The sequence below is a fragment of the Ylistrum balloti genome, unplaced genomic scaffold (assembly GCF_031769215.1).
Source record: "Ylistrum balloti isolate Yb309-2 unplaced genomic scaffold, AGI_CSIRO_Ybal_v1 Utg369724, whole genome shotgun sequence".
Lineage (NCBI taxonomy): Eukaryota > Metazoa > Mollusca > Bivalvia > Pectinida > Pectinidae > Ylistrum > Ylistrum balloti.
In genome coordinates, this window is record NW_026781942.1 from 2,521,077 (window position 1) to 2,544,143 (window position 23,067).

General features: G+C 35.2%; 1 protein-coding gene across 1 annotated transcript in view; it reads left to right on the forward strand.

Annotated features, from left to right (window-relative positions):
• LOC132565522 (uncharacterized) overlaps window positions 1-23,067 on the forward strand; it is a 66,207-nt gene that overhangs the window by 30,984 nt on the left and 12,156 nt on the right. The window contains exon 10 of the mRNA XM_060230173.1: window positions 14,921-15,508. Within this exon, the coding sequence (XP_060086156.1) occupies window positions 14,921-15,508 (588 nt within the window). The remainder of the gene's footprint in view (window positions 1-14,920; window positions 15,509-23,067) is intronic.

A 23,067-nucleotide genomic window follows, 5' to 3' on the forward strand; every position in this document is an offset into this window, starting at 1 on the left:
CTTAATTGAATAATGCAAGATTTTGTCTTTTAGGAGAAAAAAAAAATTCAAGAAAATCTTTTAAGCTCCTGTATTTCCAATCATTTTTCCAAGTTGTCTCCCTTTCATACAGTTTTGTCCTTGACCTTTCGTTTCTGCCTTGCTTAATTGTAGTTGCTATTGAAGTTACTTATGCCTTTTGTAACCCCTTTTGACACAAGGACTGTGCAAGGAAACTGACTCAGATTTAGGGCTGAATGCTGTCTGAAAACTTTACTGTCAGAAAATAGGTAACAATTGTTATAGTTACCTACTGTTCACCAAAACCTCCATCTGAATCATGGCTTCTTAGTAAGATTTCATTCAAAGTTGAAAGTTTTTGTAGTCTAAATTGTTCAATCTCATCTTCAAAGGTCAAGTTAATTTTTTTTTTCTTCCTCAATTATGACTTACTCCAGTCAGGAAAAATCAGTTTCCTTTGTTAATTAATATCAGTGTATAATTTCTACTGCAATAATGATACAGTAAATACATTTCTCTGACAAAAATGTCATGTGATCTGTAGCTACGTAAATGTTGTGCAATGTCATGCTTTTTGGTGTCTCAGGTAGGATGAGATTTTTTGTTGGAGGCTGGCAATACATTGTTGTTATATATAAAGGAAAATGAAACAAAGTGAAATGATATCCTCTATTCCTTTTATTTCTGTTGAAAAACCTAAACTTGCATTACATATCTCCTGAGGGTGATAGTTCTTTATACACCAACTGTGAGATTTTGAATAAAGGCATTGCTCTGTCAGAATTTTGTTTTGTTTTAGAGTTAAAATTAATTACTGATGAAAGCTATTGCTTTAGAGATATATAATACAAGTAACTGACTTGAAAGGTGTTTATCATTGGTGTTCAATAGAAACAAGTATCAGTTTAGTATTCAAATAGGTTCTAATCATTATTGATTTAAAGAATTTACAATGTTTTTAACACAAGAAGCATTAAAGATATATTGTGCAGTTAAGGTATGAAACCATAATTGATTTATATTCAATAATCATTTACAAATGAGAATTGCATTCTCATCTCTAGTCAAGTTATTTTTTCATTTTAAAAGATTTCAACATGATTTGTTTAAATGAAACAGCTAGTTTGATAACAAAACTCATTTGTAGTTTTTTAACTTTATTGTAATTGAATGTGATTAATTTTGTAAACAACAGACAACTGTTAAAATATTTTTCACAAATAAATGTTTTTAATACATGTAGGAAGAAGAAAAAAATTCTTGAATATTTCTTGGGAGAAAGACTTTGTAAATTATTAATTTGCACTTTATATTGGGTATCATATTGTATTATGTAAAGATTCTTTATACACAAACAGGAATTTTAATATGTGACGTTTCGGTGACCAGTACGATCCGTACGCTGTCACCTTCATCAGACAAATGACCAGTAAAGCATGTACACAAAGGTGTGATATGTGTACGAGTTGTCGTGGAATAGCGTCAATTTCGGACATGCTGACAAGTGCCGAAATGACTGTTAGCGAATAGTAAAACCATTCGACTATGCTTATTTTATTACTTGGTCATAGATGTGCGAGAGTCTATGAGCCCCCTCATCTCGGTTCAGAACTGCCCCGCTGCGGCGTATCCAGATGGCTTCTTTGATCTGTCGCTTCAGAAGATGGTTCTCCCTATCGAGCACCTTTGAGTTTTCCCAGTCAATCACATGGTTTTCCTGCATGGCATGGTCAGTGATTCCCGATTTGTTTATCTGGGACTCCGACTGCTTCCTCTCTGATCGGGTGAACTTCTCTTCCTCTTGTCTTTCGGTGTCTTTCCGGTGCTCCCCAAGGCGAACCCCGAATCGCCTTCCAGTCTCTCCAATATATATGACGCGTCACAGTTTTTGCACCCGATCTTGTATATGCATTCTGCGACATTCTCTTTGGTTATCTTATCCTTAGGGTGGACTAGGATATTTCGAAGCGTCTTGTGGGGCTTCATGGCTGTTGCTATGCCATGGTTGCGGTATATCCTTTGGATGGTTTCAGATATACCCTTTATATATGGGATGACCACCTGGATTTTTGTTTTGTTTTGATCTTTCATAGGTCTTTTTCTGTTTTTTTCTTTATTTTGACACTGTTTTTGTACCCGTTTAAGGGCCCATTCCGGATATTCACAATTTTTCATTGCTTTCATGATGTGGCTCTGCTCTTGAATTTTGTCCTGTTGTTCTGTGACTATGGTCTCACATCGATTGAGCAACATGCATACGACCCCTAACTTCTGATGTAAAGGGTGGTGGGATTTAAAGTTGAGGTATTGGTCAATTGCATAAGCGTAGCCGAATGGTTTTACTATTCGCTAACAGTCATTTCGGCACTTGTCAGCATGTCCGAAATCGACGCTATTCCACGACAACTCGTACACATATCACACCTTTGTGTACATGCTTTACTGGTCATTTGTCTGATGAAGGTGACAGCGTACGGATCGTACTGGTCACCGAAACGTCACATATTAAAATTCCTGGTTGTGTATAAAGAATCTTTACATAATCCTTACTTTCCAACCTGACGAAAATGTTCAGTATTATTCATATTGTATGTTTTTTATTATGTGAGGTTAATATCTTTAGCAGTTTTCTTGGTTTGAGATTGTACACAGGTATTAAATTTCACACATATTTGTTATTTGGTGTCCATTCACAGTAGAAATATATACAGGTGTTTAATATCATGCTATCTCTGTTGATGGTTAACATAGCAAAAATAAATTGCCTACAAATATTACCAGATATACAGCATTTGTCCACCAGACTTCATGAGAGTTACACTGTGTACTTCTTGTTCACATGACTCTCATAGCAGTCAAACATGTTATGACAATCTGAAAAATAGGCAAAGTACATGTATAATACTTTTTTTAAGGTTATTTTGTTAAAGATGAATGAACTTTATGAAAATTCAGCACTCAAGAACAAGCACCAACAGTTTGACAAGGTTTGGTTGATGATGGCTGCTGGAAGACAGCATTAAAGTACAACAAGACACTTGGCGTGAAAATGTTATGAATGAGTTTGTCAGAGAAGAGTTTTTGGAATGGCGGTTGACGAGATGGGTGTCAGTTACAGCCCTGTACCTGGTCCAACGTCTATCAGTTGCTTCATCACATCCGGGCTCTGATAACTCTCTTATTTCATGTCAGGTGTAACTATATCATCGCTATAGTACACACGATCTTTGACCAACTGAAAATCTACTCGTGTATCAAGGACAATATTTCTGCTGTGTTGATTCTGTGTATTGTTGGCAAAAATGTGGATGATCTCAGAATCAGGTCTCTGAATCTACACACTGAAGAAGTCATGAAATGTATGTGTTACATGATTTGTCGTCATTGTAATCCAACAGGGTTTTCAGTGTAATTGGGGAGTGTTTTCGGTGTAATTGGTGGTAGTTTTCTGTATAACGGATGAGAGTTTTTAGTGTAATTTAGGAGTGTTTTCAGTGTAATGGGTGAAGTTGTGAGTTTTCAGTGTTATTGAGTGTTTTCAGTGTAATGGATGAGAGCTTTCAGTGTAATTGAGGAGTGTTTTCAGTGTAATAGATGAGAGCTTTCAGTGTAATTGAGGGGTGTTTTCAGTGTAATGGGTGAAGTTGTGAGTTTTCAGTGTTATTGAGTGTTTTCAGTGTAATAGATGAGAGCTTTCAGTGTAATTGAGGAGTGTTTTCAGTGTAATAGATGAGAGCTTTCAGTGTAATTGAGGAGTGTTTTCAGTGTAATAGATGAGAGCTTTCAGTGTAATTGAGGAGTGTTTTCAGTGTAATAGATGAGAGCTTTCAGTGTAATTGAGGAGTGTTTTCAGTGTAATAGATGAGAGCTTTCAGTGTAATTGAGGAGTGTTTTCAGTGTAATAGATGAGAGCTTTCAGTGTAATTGAGGAGTGTTTTCAGTGTAATAGATGAGAGCTTTCAGTGTAATTGAGGAGTGTTTTCAGTGTAATGGGTGAAGTTGTGAGTTTTCAGTGTTATTGAGTGTTTTCAGTGTAATAGATGAGAGCTTTCAGTGTAATTGAGGAGTGTTTTCAGTGTAATAGATGAGAGCTTTCAGTGTAATTGAGGAGTGTTTTCAGTGTAATAGATGAGAGCTTTCAGTGTAATTGAGGAGTGTTTTCAGTGTAATAGATGAGAGCTTTCAGTGTAATTGAGGAGTGTTTTCAGTGTAATAGATGAGAGCTTTCAGTGTAATTGAGGGGTGTTTTCAGTGTAATAGATGAGAGCTTTCAGTGTAATTGAGGAGTGTTTTCAGTGTAATAGATGAGAGCTTTCAGTGTAATTGAGGGGTGTTTTCAGTGTAATAGATGAGAGCTTTCAGTGTAATTGAGGGGTGTTTTCAGTGTAATAGATGAGAGTTTTCAGTGTAACTGAGGAGTGTTTTCAGTGTAATAGATGAGAGCTTTCAGTGTAATTGAGGGGTGTTTTCAGTGTAATAGATGAGAGCTTTCAGTGTAATTGAGGGGTGTTTTCAGTGTAATAGATGAGAGTTTTCAGTGTAACTGAGGAGTGTTTTCAGTGTAATAGATGAACAACTTTAAATGTAATTGAGTGTTTTCAGTGTAATGGGTAGGAGTTTTCTGTATAACGGGTGAGAGCTTTCAGTGTAATTTAGGAGTGTTTTCAATGAAATGGATGAGAGCTTTCAGTGTAATTTAGGAGTGTTTTCAGTGAAATGGTTGTGAGTTTTCAGTGTTATTGACTGTTTTCAATTAAATGGATGAGAGCTTTCAGTGTAATTTAGGAGTGTTTTCAGTGAAATGGTTGTGAGTTTTCAGTGTTATTGACTGTTTTCAATTAAATGGATGAAAGCTTTCAGTGTAATTTAGGAGTGTTTTCAGTGAAATGGTTGTGAGTTTTCAGTGTTATTGACTGTTTTCAATTAAATGGATGAGAGCTTTCAGTGTGATTGAGGAGTGTTTATGGATGAGAGCTTTCAGTGTGATTGAGGGGTATTTTCAGTGTAATGGATGAGAGCTTTCAGTGTAATGGGAGAGTTTTCAATGTAATGGATGAGAGTTTTCAATGTAATGGGAGAGTTTTCAATGTAATTTAGGATTGTTTTCAGTGAAATGGTTGTGAGTTTTCAGTGTAATTGAGTGTTTTCAGTGTAATGGATAGAGTTTTCAGTGTAATTGAGGAGTGGTTTTAGTGTGATGGGTGAGAGTTTTCAGTGTAATTTAGTATTGTTTTCAGTGAAATGGTTGTGAGTTTTCAGTGTAATTGAGTGTTTTCAGTGTAATGGGCAAGAGTTTTCAGTGTAATTGAGTGTTTTCAGTTTAATGGGCTAGAGTTTTCAGTGTAATTGAGGAGTGTTTTCAGTGTAATGGATAGAGCTCTCAGTGTAATTGAGGAGTGTTTTCAGTGTAATGGGCAAGAGTTTTCAGTGTAATTGAGTGTTTTCAGTTTAATGGGCTAGAGTTTTCAGTGTAATTGAGGAGTGTTTTCAGTGTAATGGGTGAGAATTTTCAGTGTAATTAGTGTTTCTTTCCTTCCCTTCATTTGTGATGTCTTGAGACGTCATGAAACATTTAGTTAACTCGCCAGTTAAGCATGGTCATATGAAGGAATTAATTGGCTGACAGAATGTTTATCTAAACAAAGTGTCAAACATATAATAACGATGATAATCTTTATGTTTCAAGCATCATGTATGGAAATAATAAAAACTTTGCTAGTTTACGCCAGGTTGTTTACACTGACAACAAAATGGCAGATTCAGGTTCTACTTTCGATTTCTGAGGCATTGGTGGTGGAAAAAAACAGTTAAATGATATACATAATTAAGTTTTCAACATAACTGATTTTCAGTGTAATCAGAGATTTCTATGGCTTTGAGGAGTGTATTCAGTATATTTGATGAAAGCTTTCAGTGTAATCAGTGAGTATTATCAGTGTAAAGGATGAGGGTTTTCAGTGTAATTGTTAGGAATGTTCTTTATGTATATTGCCAGTTGGAGTAGTGAATTATGGTTATCTGTCTAATGGGTAATAGTTGTCGTTGTAGTGGGTTATTGTCCATATAACAGGTGCTAGTTGTCAGTGTAATGGATTATGGTTGTCTGTCTAATGGGTAATAGTTTTCACTATAGTGAATTATAGTTTTCTGTTTAATGGGTGATAACTGTCAGTATAATAGATGAGGCTGTCTGATTAATGGGTGATAATGGATACAGTTATCTGGTAAATGGTCGAAAGCTTTGGTGTAATGAGGTTAGTTTAATGAGTGAGATGCTTCATGTATACATCAGAGGTTAAAAGTTTTAAAGGAAGAACTTTAAATGATTTTGATGGGATAGAATTGTTGGGGCAATGGGTGGGCTGGTTGGCTGAGGATCTAGTTGAGGATATGTTACACAATATGTAAGAGACACAGGTATGTCGTAATGGACAGGTAAGATGGATGGAATTTGATTGGAATTGTTAATTATGGGGTTGTTAGGTAAATATATCGTTCTGGAGTCTGACAGACTTAACATAGCCAGACAAATGGCTGCAAGCGGGGCCAAAGCTTGAAAGGTGCTTTAGTCTCGTAATGTAAGGTAAAAAAGTGTGATAGACAGACGTGGAGATGTCTGAGAGGGGAAAAGTTTGTGACATACCAATGTAGGATATCTTTTAAATTAGTACATTATAAGGTGATTGACAGGTGTGTAGCTGTCCCTGCTCTAATCATAGTCGATTCTCCTCAGCAATAATATCAGAAACCAGCATATTTGCAGTTACAATAATTGTGTTTTTTATCTTGTAGGATAATATATAAACACAGTACAAATTACACCCTTAGTTCATGTTTCACTGCTTGAATCTTATACTAAGTTCAACAGACATTAATCTACATATGGAAATTCTATGGCATTGCTACGTACATCAACCAGGTCATGTTGACCTATGTTTTCCATTTTGTCGGCCTTTACTAGGCTGTTTAAACTCGTTTCTTTGCATGGCTTGACTTTGTGTTCCATTCCATTTTCACAGAAAACAGCAATAACAAAAAATGCTGAATTTTCAGCTGAAAACAGAGTTGTATATGTTTCAATCCAGTACTGCTTTATAGATATTTATGGACGATGTATAAATAAACAAACATAATTGAGTCAACAATACATCATCAATATGCACATTCAATGTGACCATACAGGCATATCAGTAGACATATTACTAGAGATAAATATTCTGACCATACAGGCATATCAGTAGACATATTACCGTAAATATTCGCGTATAGTGCGCACTCGCGTATAGTGCGCAGGTACTTTTTGGAGATCAGATTAAAAAAAAAAAAATTTACAGAAAAATTAATTGACTGGTCACTGCGACGAAACATTTGATGTGGTCTGATCCATTGATAATTTGGAAACCACAATGAGCGTGACCCTAACACATGTAATTACCTTAAGTAAACAAATTTAGCCAGGTGACCTACCAAGCATGAAAGGCTTGGCTGATTGTATAATTAACGGTTAATGACAGTTAACACGTTGAGTAGGAGGAGACTGATGACACCCGGCTTGGGCTGAACGCGTACTATTGGTCAGAAAACAATGTTGTTTTAACTATCTGATTATTTTCAATCCTACCTTGTCCCCATAAAAGCAGGTGGTTTGTTCAGTATAAGCATGATCTTTCATGGTATCTGTACCCACCGCGGTATCCGAAGGTATTCTATGATAGATTGTTTACACCGACTTCGACATGGGGAAACTGCGAACGCCATTTGACTGCGCCGAGAGACTGGAGTTTCGTGCCGGCGGTCGCCATTTCGACATTCCAGAGTGAAATATCAAGGCACGGAAGAAAGAAAAGACCGTCTAAAGTCCCAACCACTGACCAGAAGGGCTGACATAGGTGCGACAGCGAAACACCCAGAGATGTATGCGATCGCCGATATCCCGGCATCGTTGCCAGTACAACAGAACTGCGCGTGCGGGCCATGCAGATCAAGAGAGGTCATGGGGTCACCAACTTTGGGCATCGGTGGGATGGGCTGTCCGATTTATGAACAGAACGACAATCGCCTAAAAACTTCGGATTCATTGAATTCCACAGATACAACATCATCAAAATGAGGCAGAAATTCAGACACTACTATAGCCCCGACCAATAGTAAGACCAACGGGAAACGAAAAAAAATTAGATTCAACGTAATGCTAGCGTGAATGGCAGATGATTAAAACATTTGAAATTTATTTTATTTTTTTGTTGTTTTTATCTCCAAACTATCATATAAGACCGACGACTTTTACATATAACTATATGAAGGGAGGTAATCCAATATGGCGGATGAAGAACTCGGGAATGATAACCCCTGGAATGGCATGTACCTGCGTATAGTGCGCACCCCCTTTTTGACACGACAGTTTCAGCTTAAAAAAGTGCGCACTATACGCAAATATTTACGGTACTTGAGATAAATATTCTGACCATACAGGCATATCAGTAGACATATTTCTAGAGATAAATATTCTGACATACAGGCATATCAGTAGACATATTACTAGAGATAAATATTCTGACATACAGGCATATCAGGCGACATATTACTAGAGATAAATATTCTGACCATACAGGCATATCAGTAGACATATTGTTAGAGATAAATATTCTGACCATACAGGCATATCAGTAGACATATTGTTAGAGATAAATATTCTGACATACAGTCTGATCCAAGTTTCTGTTTTTCACATGTAGATCCCAGCAGTCCTATGGTATGGAAAGGTTAGCCTAATAGAGATACAGACAGATATTCCTACCAAGGTTATTTTGTTTTTGATGGTGAGGCATTTTATCTGTAGAAATTGTCAGATGGAATCTTAACTGAGATGGACTAAGGTCCATTGACTCTTTGATAGATTGTACTTCATGATCGTCTTTCCTCATTTGTTCTTCAGACTCTCTGTCCATGTGTCCGAGCCTCATTAAAATACCATTAGATGGAGTTTGTCATTACTTTAATGTTTTTGAATGTCTTGCTCAATTATACTGTGACAAATTAGTCTTAATTATTTATCAAAGACACTTTATAGTTGTATCTTTAACTCTTCTCTTTTTTTTTTAAGTTGCAAGATGGTACCATATAGCCTTAAGGTTGTCAGTTCAATTATGAAGACATTGTGATAGTGGGGAAAAAAATGAAACCTATTTGGTTTTTATCATTGAACCTTTTATATTTAAGTTGTCAGGAGTTTGAGAACCTGACCTGATTGATAAAGCCAGTAGCCAGAGAGGATTGATGTAATATAGTAGTCTTTGTAATGGAGAAATAATTATCAAATATGATTAATAAATTCAAAGTGTTTTTATAAAGTGGAGGGTCATGGCTTGAAAGTGAGCTATTTTCTACCTCTCTTTATACACATAAGTGATCATACAGTTATTGACGTTATTTGTGTTCCTTGATTTATTTATTTACCCTCTCAACATAAATGATAACCAGTTGATAGCACACTTATACTACAATACAAGACAACACTGATATGCATTACCAGTAAGTGAAGTCTTTATTGTATTTTCAATTGCCCAATCTATCATAAACCTGTGATAACGTATACCTGGAGCTTCGCTCACTGCTTTATTCTCCTGTTCTAATTGTGGTTAGAACCAACCCTGACCTGGTTCCACCGAGCCCCCAGATTGTACACAAATCAATGAGTCACACGTTCTCCAGCACCACATGTCATTTCTAGCCCCACCTGTCTGTTTCTCCCTGCAAACACCCCCCACCCCAGTATCGCTATACACTCGCAAAAATCTTCAACACTTTTCAGCGGCATCCTATATTCATTCCTATATGTTCTTATATTTATGTTCTTTCAAGCTTTCTTATTTTCTCTTTTTTTTCCTTTTCATGGTGCCATAGAAAATGTGAAATGTAGGAAATTAAATACCTGGTTCTAGTTCTCAAAGCTGTTTAAGAGTTTACCAGTGATTAATGAATTCTTTTATTGTTGCCAGTGCCATTTAATTAATCTTATTATCACAACAATCCACATCTATGAATTAATAAAAATCATTCTCAAATCTGTTTAATTCATATTTAGTTTTTTAGAGTTTTGAAAACAGAGGCCTCAAATTGTCAATGACTTTAAATTGCTGATAACACACTGGTTTGAAATTAAAGAATTTAATAATGTAGGTCTTGAAACTTTCATCAGATATGTTTCAAGTATTCTTTTAGGGAAACTTTGATCTGCTTGGGATGAAAATAAAAAAGTTAAGTTAATTTCTGTCTGTTTTACTCTTCACATATGTCCTACAGTGAATTGAATTTTTATGGAATTGATCAAAGTTCATGCTAAGATTAATTCTAAAATAAAGAAATTTTGTTTCAGAAGTTTCAGGTCAAATTCTTCATTACTATTTAAAGAAAAGCATAGACCAATTCAATGTCCTTGTTCCACTAGCTGCATTTCCTTGGGGAATTGAGAAAAGCATTTTCTTAGGAGGTTGTATTTGACATAACCTTCAAGGAGTTTGTGTGTCAGGATTCTAAGGTCAAGGTCACCATTTGCTTTAATAGAAATTTGTCAAACTGACATTTATGCCTTACAAAAATGATGAAGTCTCACACTGATGACTTTCACTGAATTGTTTTCTCATCCCGTGTGTAAAATAGAAATATATGGGATCAGACAGTGCCACCATGTGGGTACCCGAATCTGGTATGAGAAAATTAGGATCTTGTGGGGAGCCAATTTTGTTGTTATCCTTTTAACAACTAAATCAACACAACCTTTTTTTTATGACTACTTTGTGAATATGATGGAATTTGTACTTTATAAAGATGATTCAAATTTCACCAAAAATATGTCACTATAATGATGAAGCTTAGCCATTTTTGTCTGAGAGGAACCTCTTTTTTAATGCAAAAATATTTAACATTTGTGAAAACCTGAAATGAAGTATGATTAATTCCTTACTGGATGAAAATATCTCCCTGATGCAGAACCCAGTGTAAATGTAGTCTGCTTGTCACACCAAAGTGCAAGAGATAGTGCCTAGTGCCTGCTCCAGGATGACGGGCACACTTCACAATTCATTACACTGAAATTGTTATGTTCCTTTCACCAAGCCTGTTAATTAAACTCTCATTAAACATGTACACATGTAGTTGAAAGGGTTGTCATTCATTTTGCTAATTATTGTATTTTGGTAATTCATTAAAACGCATTAATCGCTGATGTTACACTTTTCCTCCATACACAATTAATGATGTAATGATTCTGGCTCTCAGAAGAAACAAGTTTTTAATTTCTCTACTTTCATTATATTTTAAAGACTCTTTCTTAGCTAACTGTTGTATGACATATTAATGACATACTATTCTGTGCAAACCTTTGAATTGTTTTATGAATTAAAATTAATATATTGTTTTTATAAGCATGATAGTAGTAGGGATGAGGATAGCACAGTCACCCAGAGCATAATGGCCTACATATCCTGGGCTGATTTCAAACCTGAGCTGCATGGTTTGACGCCCCCTACCTGCATACAAAATTAATGATGTACTTGCTCTCAGAAGAAGCAAAATTTTAATTTCCTTGCTGTCATTTTGAAGATTTTTTTATGCTTATTTTTTAATAACATCTTTTTGACATATAATTCTGTGTATACCCTTTAACTGCTCTCTGAATCACAAACAATGTATTATGTTTATGAGTGTTTTGGTGGTCTTAAGGGGCTGCAATCATAGTATAGTCAGTAGACCATTGGCCTACATGACAAGGTGAAGTATAGTCAGCAGACCATTGGCCTACATGACAAGGTGAAGTATAGTCAGCAGACCATTGGCCTACACGACAAGGTGAAGTATAGTCAGCAGACCATTGGCCTACACGACAAGGTGAAGTATAGTCAGCAGACCATTGGCCTACACGACAAGGTGAAGTATAGTCAGCAGACCATTGGCCTACACGACAAGGTGAAGTATAGTCAGCAGACCATTGGCCTACATGACAAGGTGAAGTATAGTCAGTAGACCATTGGCCTACATGACAAGGTGAAGTATAGTCAGCAGACCATTGGCCTACATGACAAGGTGAAGTATAGTCAGCAGACCATTGGCCTACATGACAAGGTGAAGCGGGGCACGGTTTAATGATTCCCACCGATATTGGTTTGTGTTTCTTGGGAAGCTTAGATACAGACTGGTCTATGCTTACATGGTTGCATCCTTGGAGAAGACACTTTATGTTGTTCAGTAAGGTAGTCACCAGCTGAAGTAGACCCCACTTCAATATAACATGTACTGTTAAACCCAGATAACAAACAAATCAAGAATTTTCTTCTTTATTTTTCCAACCTGAAGAATAAGATTTAATTGAGTTAATACTACTCAGGTACAGTGTTCAGTTGTGATGTCGTATGACTCCTTTGTTGAATTTTATGCTGATTTGAATCTTTCTTATCTCACATGTAATGTTAAATGACCCCTCTAAAAATTTATATTTCCCTCCAAAAAGCATTTTATAGAATAAGTAAGTATAATTAAGTAATTTACCTTGACGATCATGCAGTTTTACATTTTACCTTGACGATCATGCAGTGTTACATTTTACCTTGACGATCATGCAGTGTTACATTTTACCTTGACGATCATGCAGTGTTACATTTTACCTTGACGATCATGCAGTTTTACATTTTACCTTGACGATCATGCAGTGTTACATTTTACCTTGACGATCATGCAGTTTTACATTTTACCTTGACGATCATGCAGTGTTACATTTTACCTTGACGATCATGCAGTGTTACATTTTACCTTGACGATCATGCAGTGTTACATTTTACCCTGACGATCATGCAGTGTTACATTTTACCCTGACGATCATGCAGTTTTACATTTTACCCTGACGATCATGCAGTGTTACATTTTACCCTGACGATCATGCAGTTTTACATTTTACCCTGACGATCATGCAGTGTTACATTTTACCCTGACGATCATGCAGTGTTACATTTTACCCTGACGATCATGCAGTTTTACATTTTACCCTGACGATCATGCAGTTTTACATTTTACCTTGACGATCATGCAGTGTTACATTTTACCTTGACGATCATGCAGTGTTACATTTTACCTTGACGATCATGCAGTTTTACATTTTACCTTGACGATCATGCAGTGTTACATTTTACCTTGACGATCATGCAGTTTTACATTTTACCTTGACGATCATGCAGTGTTACATTTTACCTTGACGATCATGCAGTTTTACATTTTACCTTGACGATCATGCAGTTTTACATTTTACCTTGACGATCATGCAGTGTTACATTTTACCTTGACGATCATGCAGTGTTACATTTTACCTTGACGATCATGCAGTTTTACATTTTACCTTGACGATCATGCAGTGTTACATTTTACCTTGACGATCATGCAGTTTTACATTTTACCTTGACGATCATGCAGTGTTACATTTTACCTTGACGATCATGCAGTTTTACATTTTACCTTGAAGATCATGCAGTGTTACATCGTACAGCTTGTTTACCTTTGCAAGGAGAAATTTCAGAAATTAAAAAAAGGAAAGAAGATAATTATTAAAACTTCAAAAGAAAAAAAATATTCAGAATTATGGTATTCCAAAAAAGGAAAGACTATTCTTTACAAAAAACAATTATAAAATTTTATGTTTTATATAAATAAAGATTCCATTGCTAAATACATAGCTAGTTTTCTCAGTTACACAATGTCTGATATTATATTGCTGATTTATGTTACTGATATTTCTGTCATTTCTCAAAAAGCCATAAAATGCTATAAACTAGGCTGTCTGAAAAAGATGTAACAATATCAAAATGTGACTATAGACTCATTTTAAATTAATAGCATTGTTGATAACCACAGGGTTAATCTCTGTGATTTCCAGCTTTATAGATACATCCTCAAGAAAACATTCAACCAATATTGTTATATTACAGCACTACATGAACTAAATTGACCAACACTTAACACAATACAAAAATGTTACAAAAGTAAGGGGACAAAAAAATGAAATGGTGAAAATCACACATTTCAAACACATTTGGATTGTTAATACGTGAATTATTCCCTTGAATTACCCCTATTACCCCATGGTCAATCTTAATTTAAATTACTGTCCTTTTATTTAAAAATGGCATCAGGTCAATATGGTATATCATTATTTTATATTGATAATACTTCTAAAACACGCTTTATACCATTGGAAATTTATTAGAATTTTTTCATTAGTTGTGTGTATTTTGCTCTGGCCAGTCGTATATAGAATTTCAATTAGTTGTCTAAAAGCATTGCAAGTGTTATATTTTTATGTTGAGGAAGAACGTATCTTGAACAATATAGTAATGGATATGAAATATTTCCTGTGAGATGATAAACCCGGAAATTTCAACTGTCGGGGTAAAATTTGAAGACTCGTCAATCCATCGAAACAAAACTCCTGCTCTATGCAGTTATATGGAATGACATGAAATGATGGATTTCCTTATTCTATGATTTCTTAAAGGAAGTGGGAGGAGGGGCAATTGATGAAGTTTTCTCTGGAACATTTTGGAATTACAATATTAGGTTTTAAAAAAACATTTAATTGAAAATGTTTTACCTAATCCTTTCCATATAATGTCAATGATAAATAAAATGCATATAGGATATGGGAGTTATAATGTTAAGGAATTCTAACCTCATGATTGATAATCATGTAATGGCTGAAAAAAATTATGAAACAAAATTTATGCCATGGCTGATCAGATTTATCATCTTGCAAGGAGAGCTATCATGAATATGCTGGTGTATTTATGGTGATTTTCCACCCGTAGTTCTATAAAGCATCCCTTACTGGTACTAATTACCAAAGGTTTGTAATGTAATCAACTGGTTTTTGTCATTACAGGAAAGAGTAAGTAAGAAGTCACTGTTCCAGCCTCTGCAAGCCAATGAGACCTTTGTGGACGACTATAAGGAGAACTCGAATCCCGGGGTTGGGGAGGCCAGGCCCGGGGGGAGGGGACACAGTGACAGGAGAGACCATGCTAATGGTGATGATGCAACCACTGCTCTCCAGCACTACAGTGGTACGGCTGCTGGCGATGAATCATCACAAACCGCCGCCACCGAATCATCTCCTTCATCTGTGGCAGAGCTGGCAGTGTTGTCCATGACTCATCCTGCCAGCCTCTGTACCAGCCAGGCCAGTACAGCACCGCGCACACGACACCCCACCCAGGCATGCTCCACGGGGCATGGACACACTAGCGCACACCTCGCACCCCCACCCCCCAGCCACGCCCTGCTCACCACCCCCGGGATTACACCAGACCAGGAATTCTACCAAACGTCCACCCATGGAAGCCATGATATTAAAGGTTTGGCCAAGGTGCCAAGTGCGGTGCCTTGCAGCCCCGTAAACCCCCACCCAGGCACCACGGCATGGACAAAATATGGAGACAGCATCAGCAGCATTAACTCTCCGCAACTTCAGGTAAGTCAAAAATCAAATGCCAACAGCAGATTTCTCAATCTCCAGATTTCATAAATTATCACCTTGTTCTCATTTCCAGTGTATTTCATAAAGTTTCTGGTCAAAAGACATTTTCAAGGACATCTACAACATTTTAGGATAATTTTTGGCATAATATTTTAACACTGACTTAATGCATTCTATGAATGCTTCCAAAAATTCATTTGTTTGAATGTTAAAACATATGCTAATGTAGAGTTGTAGGTTTTTTTATATACATATATATTATGTGGTCTTGGTGAGAAATCATTGTTCTTGTAAGTTATCTGTAGATAAGGCTTGCAAAATTAAGCAAAAGTCTGCTTTTTTGACAGGACAATAATCTCCAAATTTCAATTCCATATAAGGGTACATTGACTAAATATATTCATTGAAATCAGTCAACTTACTGGAAATTATAAGCATTCCTATGTTGCAAATATGCCTTTAGGATGAACTGGTGATACTGAAATTTCCTCAAACTATTAGTATTTTGGATTTGATGAGAAAATGGCTGGCTGAAATCTAGAAGCTCATATTGTTGTTTTTTTTTCTTTTTTTTAAAGAGTGCATTATTTTTTGGTGCAAGAGGTTGCAGTATTCTTTGAAGTCTTTGACCTTATATAATGTCTGGGGAATATTTTGTTAAAGTTCATGACAATATTTATTGATGTTTCAAAGCCCAGATTTATGTTGACACAAAGAGATGTCTTGTTTGTTATAACTTAGATATGATCAACTTTACTAATCTGAAAACCCATATGTGCAAAACTGTTAAACTCACTGACACATAGGAATATGTAAAGTCATATATTAAAGTGCACATAATGTATAAGTGTCTTGAATATTTTAACTGGTATTTAAGTTTTAAAGCAAACAATAAATCAATAGTTACAATGTATTTGTCACTGATAGCATTTTAATTATCACTGGTTTTATCATGTTTTCAAGTAACCTTAGTGATATTTTCATTGGCTGTTATGAAAAGTATATTGGTAATATCAGTTTTCAATTATCAAAATTTGCAAATAATCCAGTGAGATTAATTATCATCAGGATAGAATGTATTTACATAGAATTAAGTTCTGGTATCTTTTTGATGTTTACAAGTTATTTGCTATGAAAGGAGTTTTCAGTTTAATAGCAAAAAACATTTTCTGCAAATTTGAGTGCTAGATATCTTTCGTATAAAGTATTTTGTAAAGGTCTTCAACTTTACAAAGATATGATTCAATACATTTGCCATAGATTTTGAAGTTTTTTTTATAAAAGAAGAGTCTTTGTCATATTTGAGGTTTATTTAGAGCAGATTGCTAAATACTTATCGGATAGCAAAGAATTTCAAAATCAGTAGTTAATAAAGTATTGCCAAATATTTGAAGTGTTTAGGATATAAAGTTATTAAGTATTTGCTACATTTTATTTTCAGTATAGTCTTTAATGAATAAATATCAAATGTTTCAATAGTGTTGAAAGTTTTGCTTGAATGAGTTTTCTACCATCATTAATTACTACAAATATTTTTATGTTTTTCGATCAATTTAAAAGGGGGGTCATAAAGCATTTGTCACATATTTGGGGTTTTAAGGGTCTTAAGTCATGAAGTATTTCCTAAAATTTTAGTTCTAATATAGTCTTTTGATTAATAAAGATTAAACATTTCAATAGGAATAAGGCATTTGTCAAAGATTTGAGGTTTTTAGAATCTTAAGTCATAAATTATAAGGCAATCTGATGTCTTTTACAGCCTCTTGTTAAATGATATTGAAGGGTTCTTTTCTTAATCAATAGTGATAAAGTTTTTGCCGAAGATCCAATTTTTTTTCATTTATCTGTAGATATAAAATTTTTACATAGTGATTTCAGCACCATAAAGCATTTGTTTTGTTGCCTCCCCGGAGATGCACTAAACCAGATGCTTGCTCTCAAGTTATGGTTGACATTCAATTATTTATTTTTTTACCATCATCAGGGGAATATAGTGAGCTGTGTGACAGGGAATGTTGATAAAGCTTGTCACTGTTTAATGGAACAGTGCCTGGCTAATCAAACCTCAAACTTAATTAGGCTGGAAATAAAAACAATTAGCTCCACTACTTACAGCTGGTCTAGCCTTGTTTTACAGACTTTTGAGAACAAGATTCTTTTTTAAATAAAGATTCTTTAGATTGTCACCAGAACTGAAGAGAAAAATAAATAGTATATTTTTGGTATAATAAATTCCATATTTTTTCAATTTTTGTGCCTAGAATGTTTTAAATGAATGATATGGTATTTCTTCATCTTTGAAATTGTTGATGTAATAAGAAAAAAATGTAAATTAGGTTTTTCTTAATATTGGCAAAAAAAGTATGGATTTTTTTTCTCTTCTCTTTATTCTTTTTCTAGTTTTTTCTGACATGTATGGTTTATAGAAATACTATTAAGATGTTGCTGGTAATGTTGAGGGGGTGATTTCAATATTACAGTATACCATTCTAGAGGACAAACCCTGGGATCACCTAATTCTCTTAGATTTGGATGACACTTTCTGATAAAGTCAGCAAGTTATTTGACATGCTTTTGTTGGTGTTACAATTCTGAAGCTCTGAGCATTTGATGATAGATGTTACTGATCTGGTATAATAGGGAGAGACCTACATGTATCAGAGAGCTTTGTAACACTCCGGAGACCCAAGTGTTTTTGTAGATGCAATCATATGCCAAATTTTATAGAACAAATGCCTCGACTGTGATACAATGATATTAAAACCCTGAGAATACTAACACATGATGCCTGATTCCTTTCCTACTATGCACAATACAGCCTTCTAGGGGGTTTTATGGAATGACCCAGCATTGGTATAATGGACACCCATTCTTCATCAATTACAAAAACACGCTCAGATTTAGCCTGCTGTTATAAAAAGAATATTTTATTGTGATCTTTGCAAAGGCATCTTCAATTTGACCTTCAGGTAGCTTTTGATGAAGAAATTAATGGCCATGTTTTAAAGGAGGTTGGAAGTGAAATATGGATCTCCTTTTTTTTTCCTTTTTTTTATGATAAAATATCACATTATCTGGATGTGCTCGATTAAAAAAAAAAGATTTGTCATGTCCCTAGCAATGAAAGTTTTATCCAATGAAGACAACACCTCAGTGTATTTCATGATTGAAATATATGATGGGAAAATTCAATCAAAGAAATTTTTAAAAAGAAGTAGGGAAAAAAAAATAAAAATTGTTACATTTATGTAGAATGTGGCGCCTGTTGAACAAACAGTTGCCATCACAATCACAAGGATCATTTCCTTTATTATTTGTTAAGTTTATAATAAATATCCCGATTTAATAACTTATTTTCAATCTGGGTGAATTAAAGCAGTAGTTTTTCTAACATAGAAAAGTTGTATGTATAATTTTATCATGGTTAGGATGTAACCATTTCTGCATCTAGCATTATAATCTGCTGTCAATTGTGCTGTGAGCAATCCAACTTGATGTTTGATATTTATGAAAAGAAATAGATAAAAAGATCATACCAAGTAAAATATCTTACTGTAATATAATTAAGGATAATAATAACTGCATTTCTGATCCTACTATCTGTGAAAATGTGCTCAAAGTACAAAATATCTTCCTGTAATATAATTAAGGATAATAATAACTGCATTTCTGATCCTACTATCTGTGAAAATGTGCTCAAAGTAAAAAATATCTTACTGTAATATAATTAAGGATAATAATAACTGCATTTCTGATCCTACTATCTGTGAAAATGTGCTCAAAGTAAAAAATATCTTACTGTAATATAATTAAGGATAATAATAACTGCATTTCTGATCCTACTATCTGTGAAAATGTGCTCAAAGTAAAAAATATCTTACTGTAATATAATTAAGGATAATAATAACTGCATTTCTGATCCTACTATCTGTGAAAATGTGCTCAAAGTACAAAATATCTTCCTGTAATATAATTAAGGATAATAATAACTGCATTTCTGATCCTACTATCTGTGAAAATGTGCTCAAAGTACAAAATATCTTCCTGTAATATAATTAAGGATAATAATAACTGCATTTCTGATCCTACTATCTGTGAAAATGTGCTCAAAGTACAAAATATCTTACTGTAATATAATTAAGGATAATAATAACTGCATTTCTGATCCTACTATCTGTGAAAATGTGCTCAAAGTACAAAATATCTTCCTGTAATATAATTAAGGATAATAATAACTGCATTTCTGATCCTACTATCTGTGAAAATGTGCTCAAAGTACAAAATATCTTCCTGTAATATAATTAAGGATAATAATAACTGCATTTCTGATCCTACTATCTGTGAAAATGTGCTCAAAGTACAAAATATCTTCCTGTAATATAATTAAGGATAATAATAACTGCATTTCTGATCCTACTATCTGTGAAAATGTGCTCAAAGTACAAAATATCTTACTGTAATATAATTAAGGATAATAATAACTGCATTTCTGATCCTACTATCTGTGAAAATGTGCTCAAAGTAAAAAATATCTTCCTGTAATATAATTAAGGATAATAATAACTGCATTTCTGATCCTACTATCTGTGAAAATGTGCTCAAAGTAAAAAATATCTTCCTGTAATATAATTAAGGATAATAATAACTGCATTTCTGATCCTACTATCTGTGAAAATGTGCTCAAAGTACAAAATATCTTCCTGTAATATAATTAAGGATAATAATAACTGCATTTCTGATCCTACTATCTGTGAAAATGTGCTCAAAGTAAAAAATATCTTACTGTAATATAATTAAGGATAATAATAACTGCATTTCTGATCCTACTATCTGTGAAAATGTGCTCAAAGTAAAAAATATCTTACTGTAATATAATTAAGGATAATAATAACTGCATTTCTGATCCTACTATCTCAAAGTAAAAAATATCTTACTGTAATATAATCGAGGATAATAATAACTGCATTTCTGATCCTACTATCTGTGAAAATGTGCTCAAAGTAGTGGGTATGTTAGGGCTGATGTGTCTCAAAGAAATCCAACTGGCTAGCCACACTGTAGAGAATTTTATCTGTGCTAGTTTATGGGAAAATCAAGAATTAATATATAAGAAAAAAGTGGCTCCTAATTGATGTAAGGTTATCAGTGTACCACTGTGTACATCATCAGGTGTTGGGTTAGATTATCAGTGTTGAATAAACATAAATAAGGATCAGGCAGATTTCAGCAGCTCTTAAGATTATGGATGATAATAAAAAAAAGAAATTTACACAATCATTAAAAAAACACAAAAAATGGAAACAGCCATTAAATATCTAGATCATTTCACCGTTTATGTAAAAATAATCCCTTCATTTCGACTAATCTTGATACCCTAAGCTTTACCTACAATGAGAAAAATCATTTTCATGAATTCTTGATCAAGTCAAGAAACTGAAGGTTTATTTGCATGATTAATGTCTTAAAAAAAGAAGAAATAATTTAGACATCATAATCACAGACTCTAACTTAATCAGCCCCATTACAAGAGAACAAGTTTAAGTGTAATATTAACACAGGGACCTAGTGGAGAGTTAGAGGGGATGTAGTGGTATCAATATTAACACAGGGACCTAGTGGAGAGTTAGAGGGGATGTAGTGGTATCAATATTAACACAGGGACCTAGTGGAGAGTTAGAGGGGATGTAGTGGTATCAATATTAACACAGGGACCCAAAGGAGAGTACGGGGGTTGTAGTGGTATCAATATGAACACAGGGACCTAGTGGAGAGTTAGAGGGGATGTAGTGGTATCAATATTAACACAGGGACCTAGTGGAGAGTTAGAGGGGATGTAGTGGTATCAATATTAACACAGGGACCTAGTGGAGAGTTAGAGGGGATGTAGTGGTATCAATATTAACACAGGGACCTAGTGGAGAGTTAGAGGGGATGTAGTGGTATCAATATTAACACAGGGACCTAGTGGAGAGTTAGAGGGGATGTAGTGGTATCAATATTAACACAGGGACCTAGTGGAGAGTTAGAGGGGATGTAGTGGTATCAATATTAACACAGGGACCTAGTGGAGAGTTAGAGGGGATGTAGTGGTATCAATATTAACACAGGGACCTAGTGGAGAGTTAGAGGGGATGTAGTGGTATCAATATTAACACAGGGACCTAGTGGAGAGTTAGAGGGGATGTAGTGGTATCAATATTAACACAGGGACCCAATGGAGAGTAAGGGGGGGTTGTAGTGGTATCAACATTAACACAGGGACCTAGTGGAGAGTTAGAGGGGATGTAGTGGTATCAATATTAACACAGGGACCTAGTGGAGAGTTAGAGGGGATGTAGTGGTATCAATATTAACACAGGGACCTAGTGGAGAGTTAGAGGGGATGTAGTGGTATCAATATTAACACAAGGACCTAATGGAGAGTTAGAGGGGATGTAGTGGTATCAATATTAACACAGGGACCTAGTGGAGAGTTAGAGGGGATGTAGTGGTATCAATATTAACACAGGGACCTAGTGGAGAGTTAGAGGGGATGTAGTGGTATCAATATTAACACAGGGACCTAGTGGAGAGTTAGAGGGGATGTAGTGGTATCAATATTAACACAGGGACCTAGTGGAGAGTTAGAGAGGATGTAGTGGTATCAATATTAACACAGGGACCCAGTGGAGAGTTAGAGGGGATGTAGTGGTATCAATATTAACACAGGGACCTAGTGGAGAGTTAGAGGGGATGTAGTGGTATCAATATTAACACAGGGACCTAGTGGAGAGTTAGAGGGGATGTAGTGGTATCAATATTAACACAGGGACCTAGTGGAGAGTTAGAGGGGATGTAGTGGTATCAATATTAACACAGGGACCTAGTGGAGAGTTAGAGGGGATGTAGTGGTATCAATATTAACACAGGGACCTAGTGGAGAGTTAGAGGGGATGTAGTGGTATCAATATTAACACAGGGACCTAGTGGAGAGTTAGAGGGGATGTAGTGGTATCAATATTAACACGGACCTAGTGGAGAGTTAGAGGGGATGTAGTGGTATCAATATTAACACAGGGACCTAGTGGAGAGTTAGAGGGGATGTAGTGGTATCAATATTAACACAGGGACCTAGTGGAGAGTTAGAGGGGATGTAGTGGTATCAATATTAACACAGGGACCTAGTGGAGAGTTAGAGGGGATGTAGTGGTATCAATATTAACACAGGGACCTAGTGGAGAGTTAGAGGGGATGTAGTGGTATCAATATTAACACAGGGACCTAGTGGAGAGTAAGAGGGGATGTAGTGGTATCAATATTAACACAGGGACCTAGTGGAGAGTTAGAGGGGATGAGGGGATGTAGTGGTATCAATATTAACACAGGGACCTAGTGGAGAGTAAGAGGGGATGTAGTGGTATCAATATTAACACAGGGACCTAGTGGAGAGTTAGAGGGGATGTAGTGGTATCAATATTAACACAGGGACCTAGTGGAGAGTTAGAGGGGATGTAGTGGTATCAATATTAACACAGGGACCTAGTTCATTTCCTGTTCCTAATTATTTATTTGTT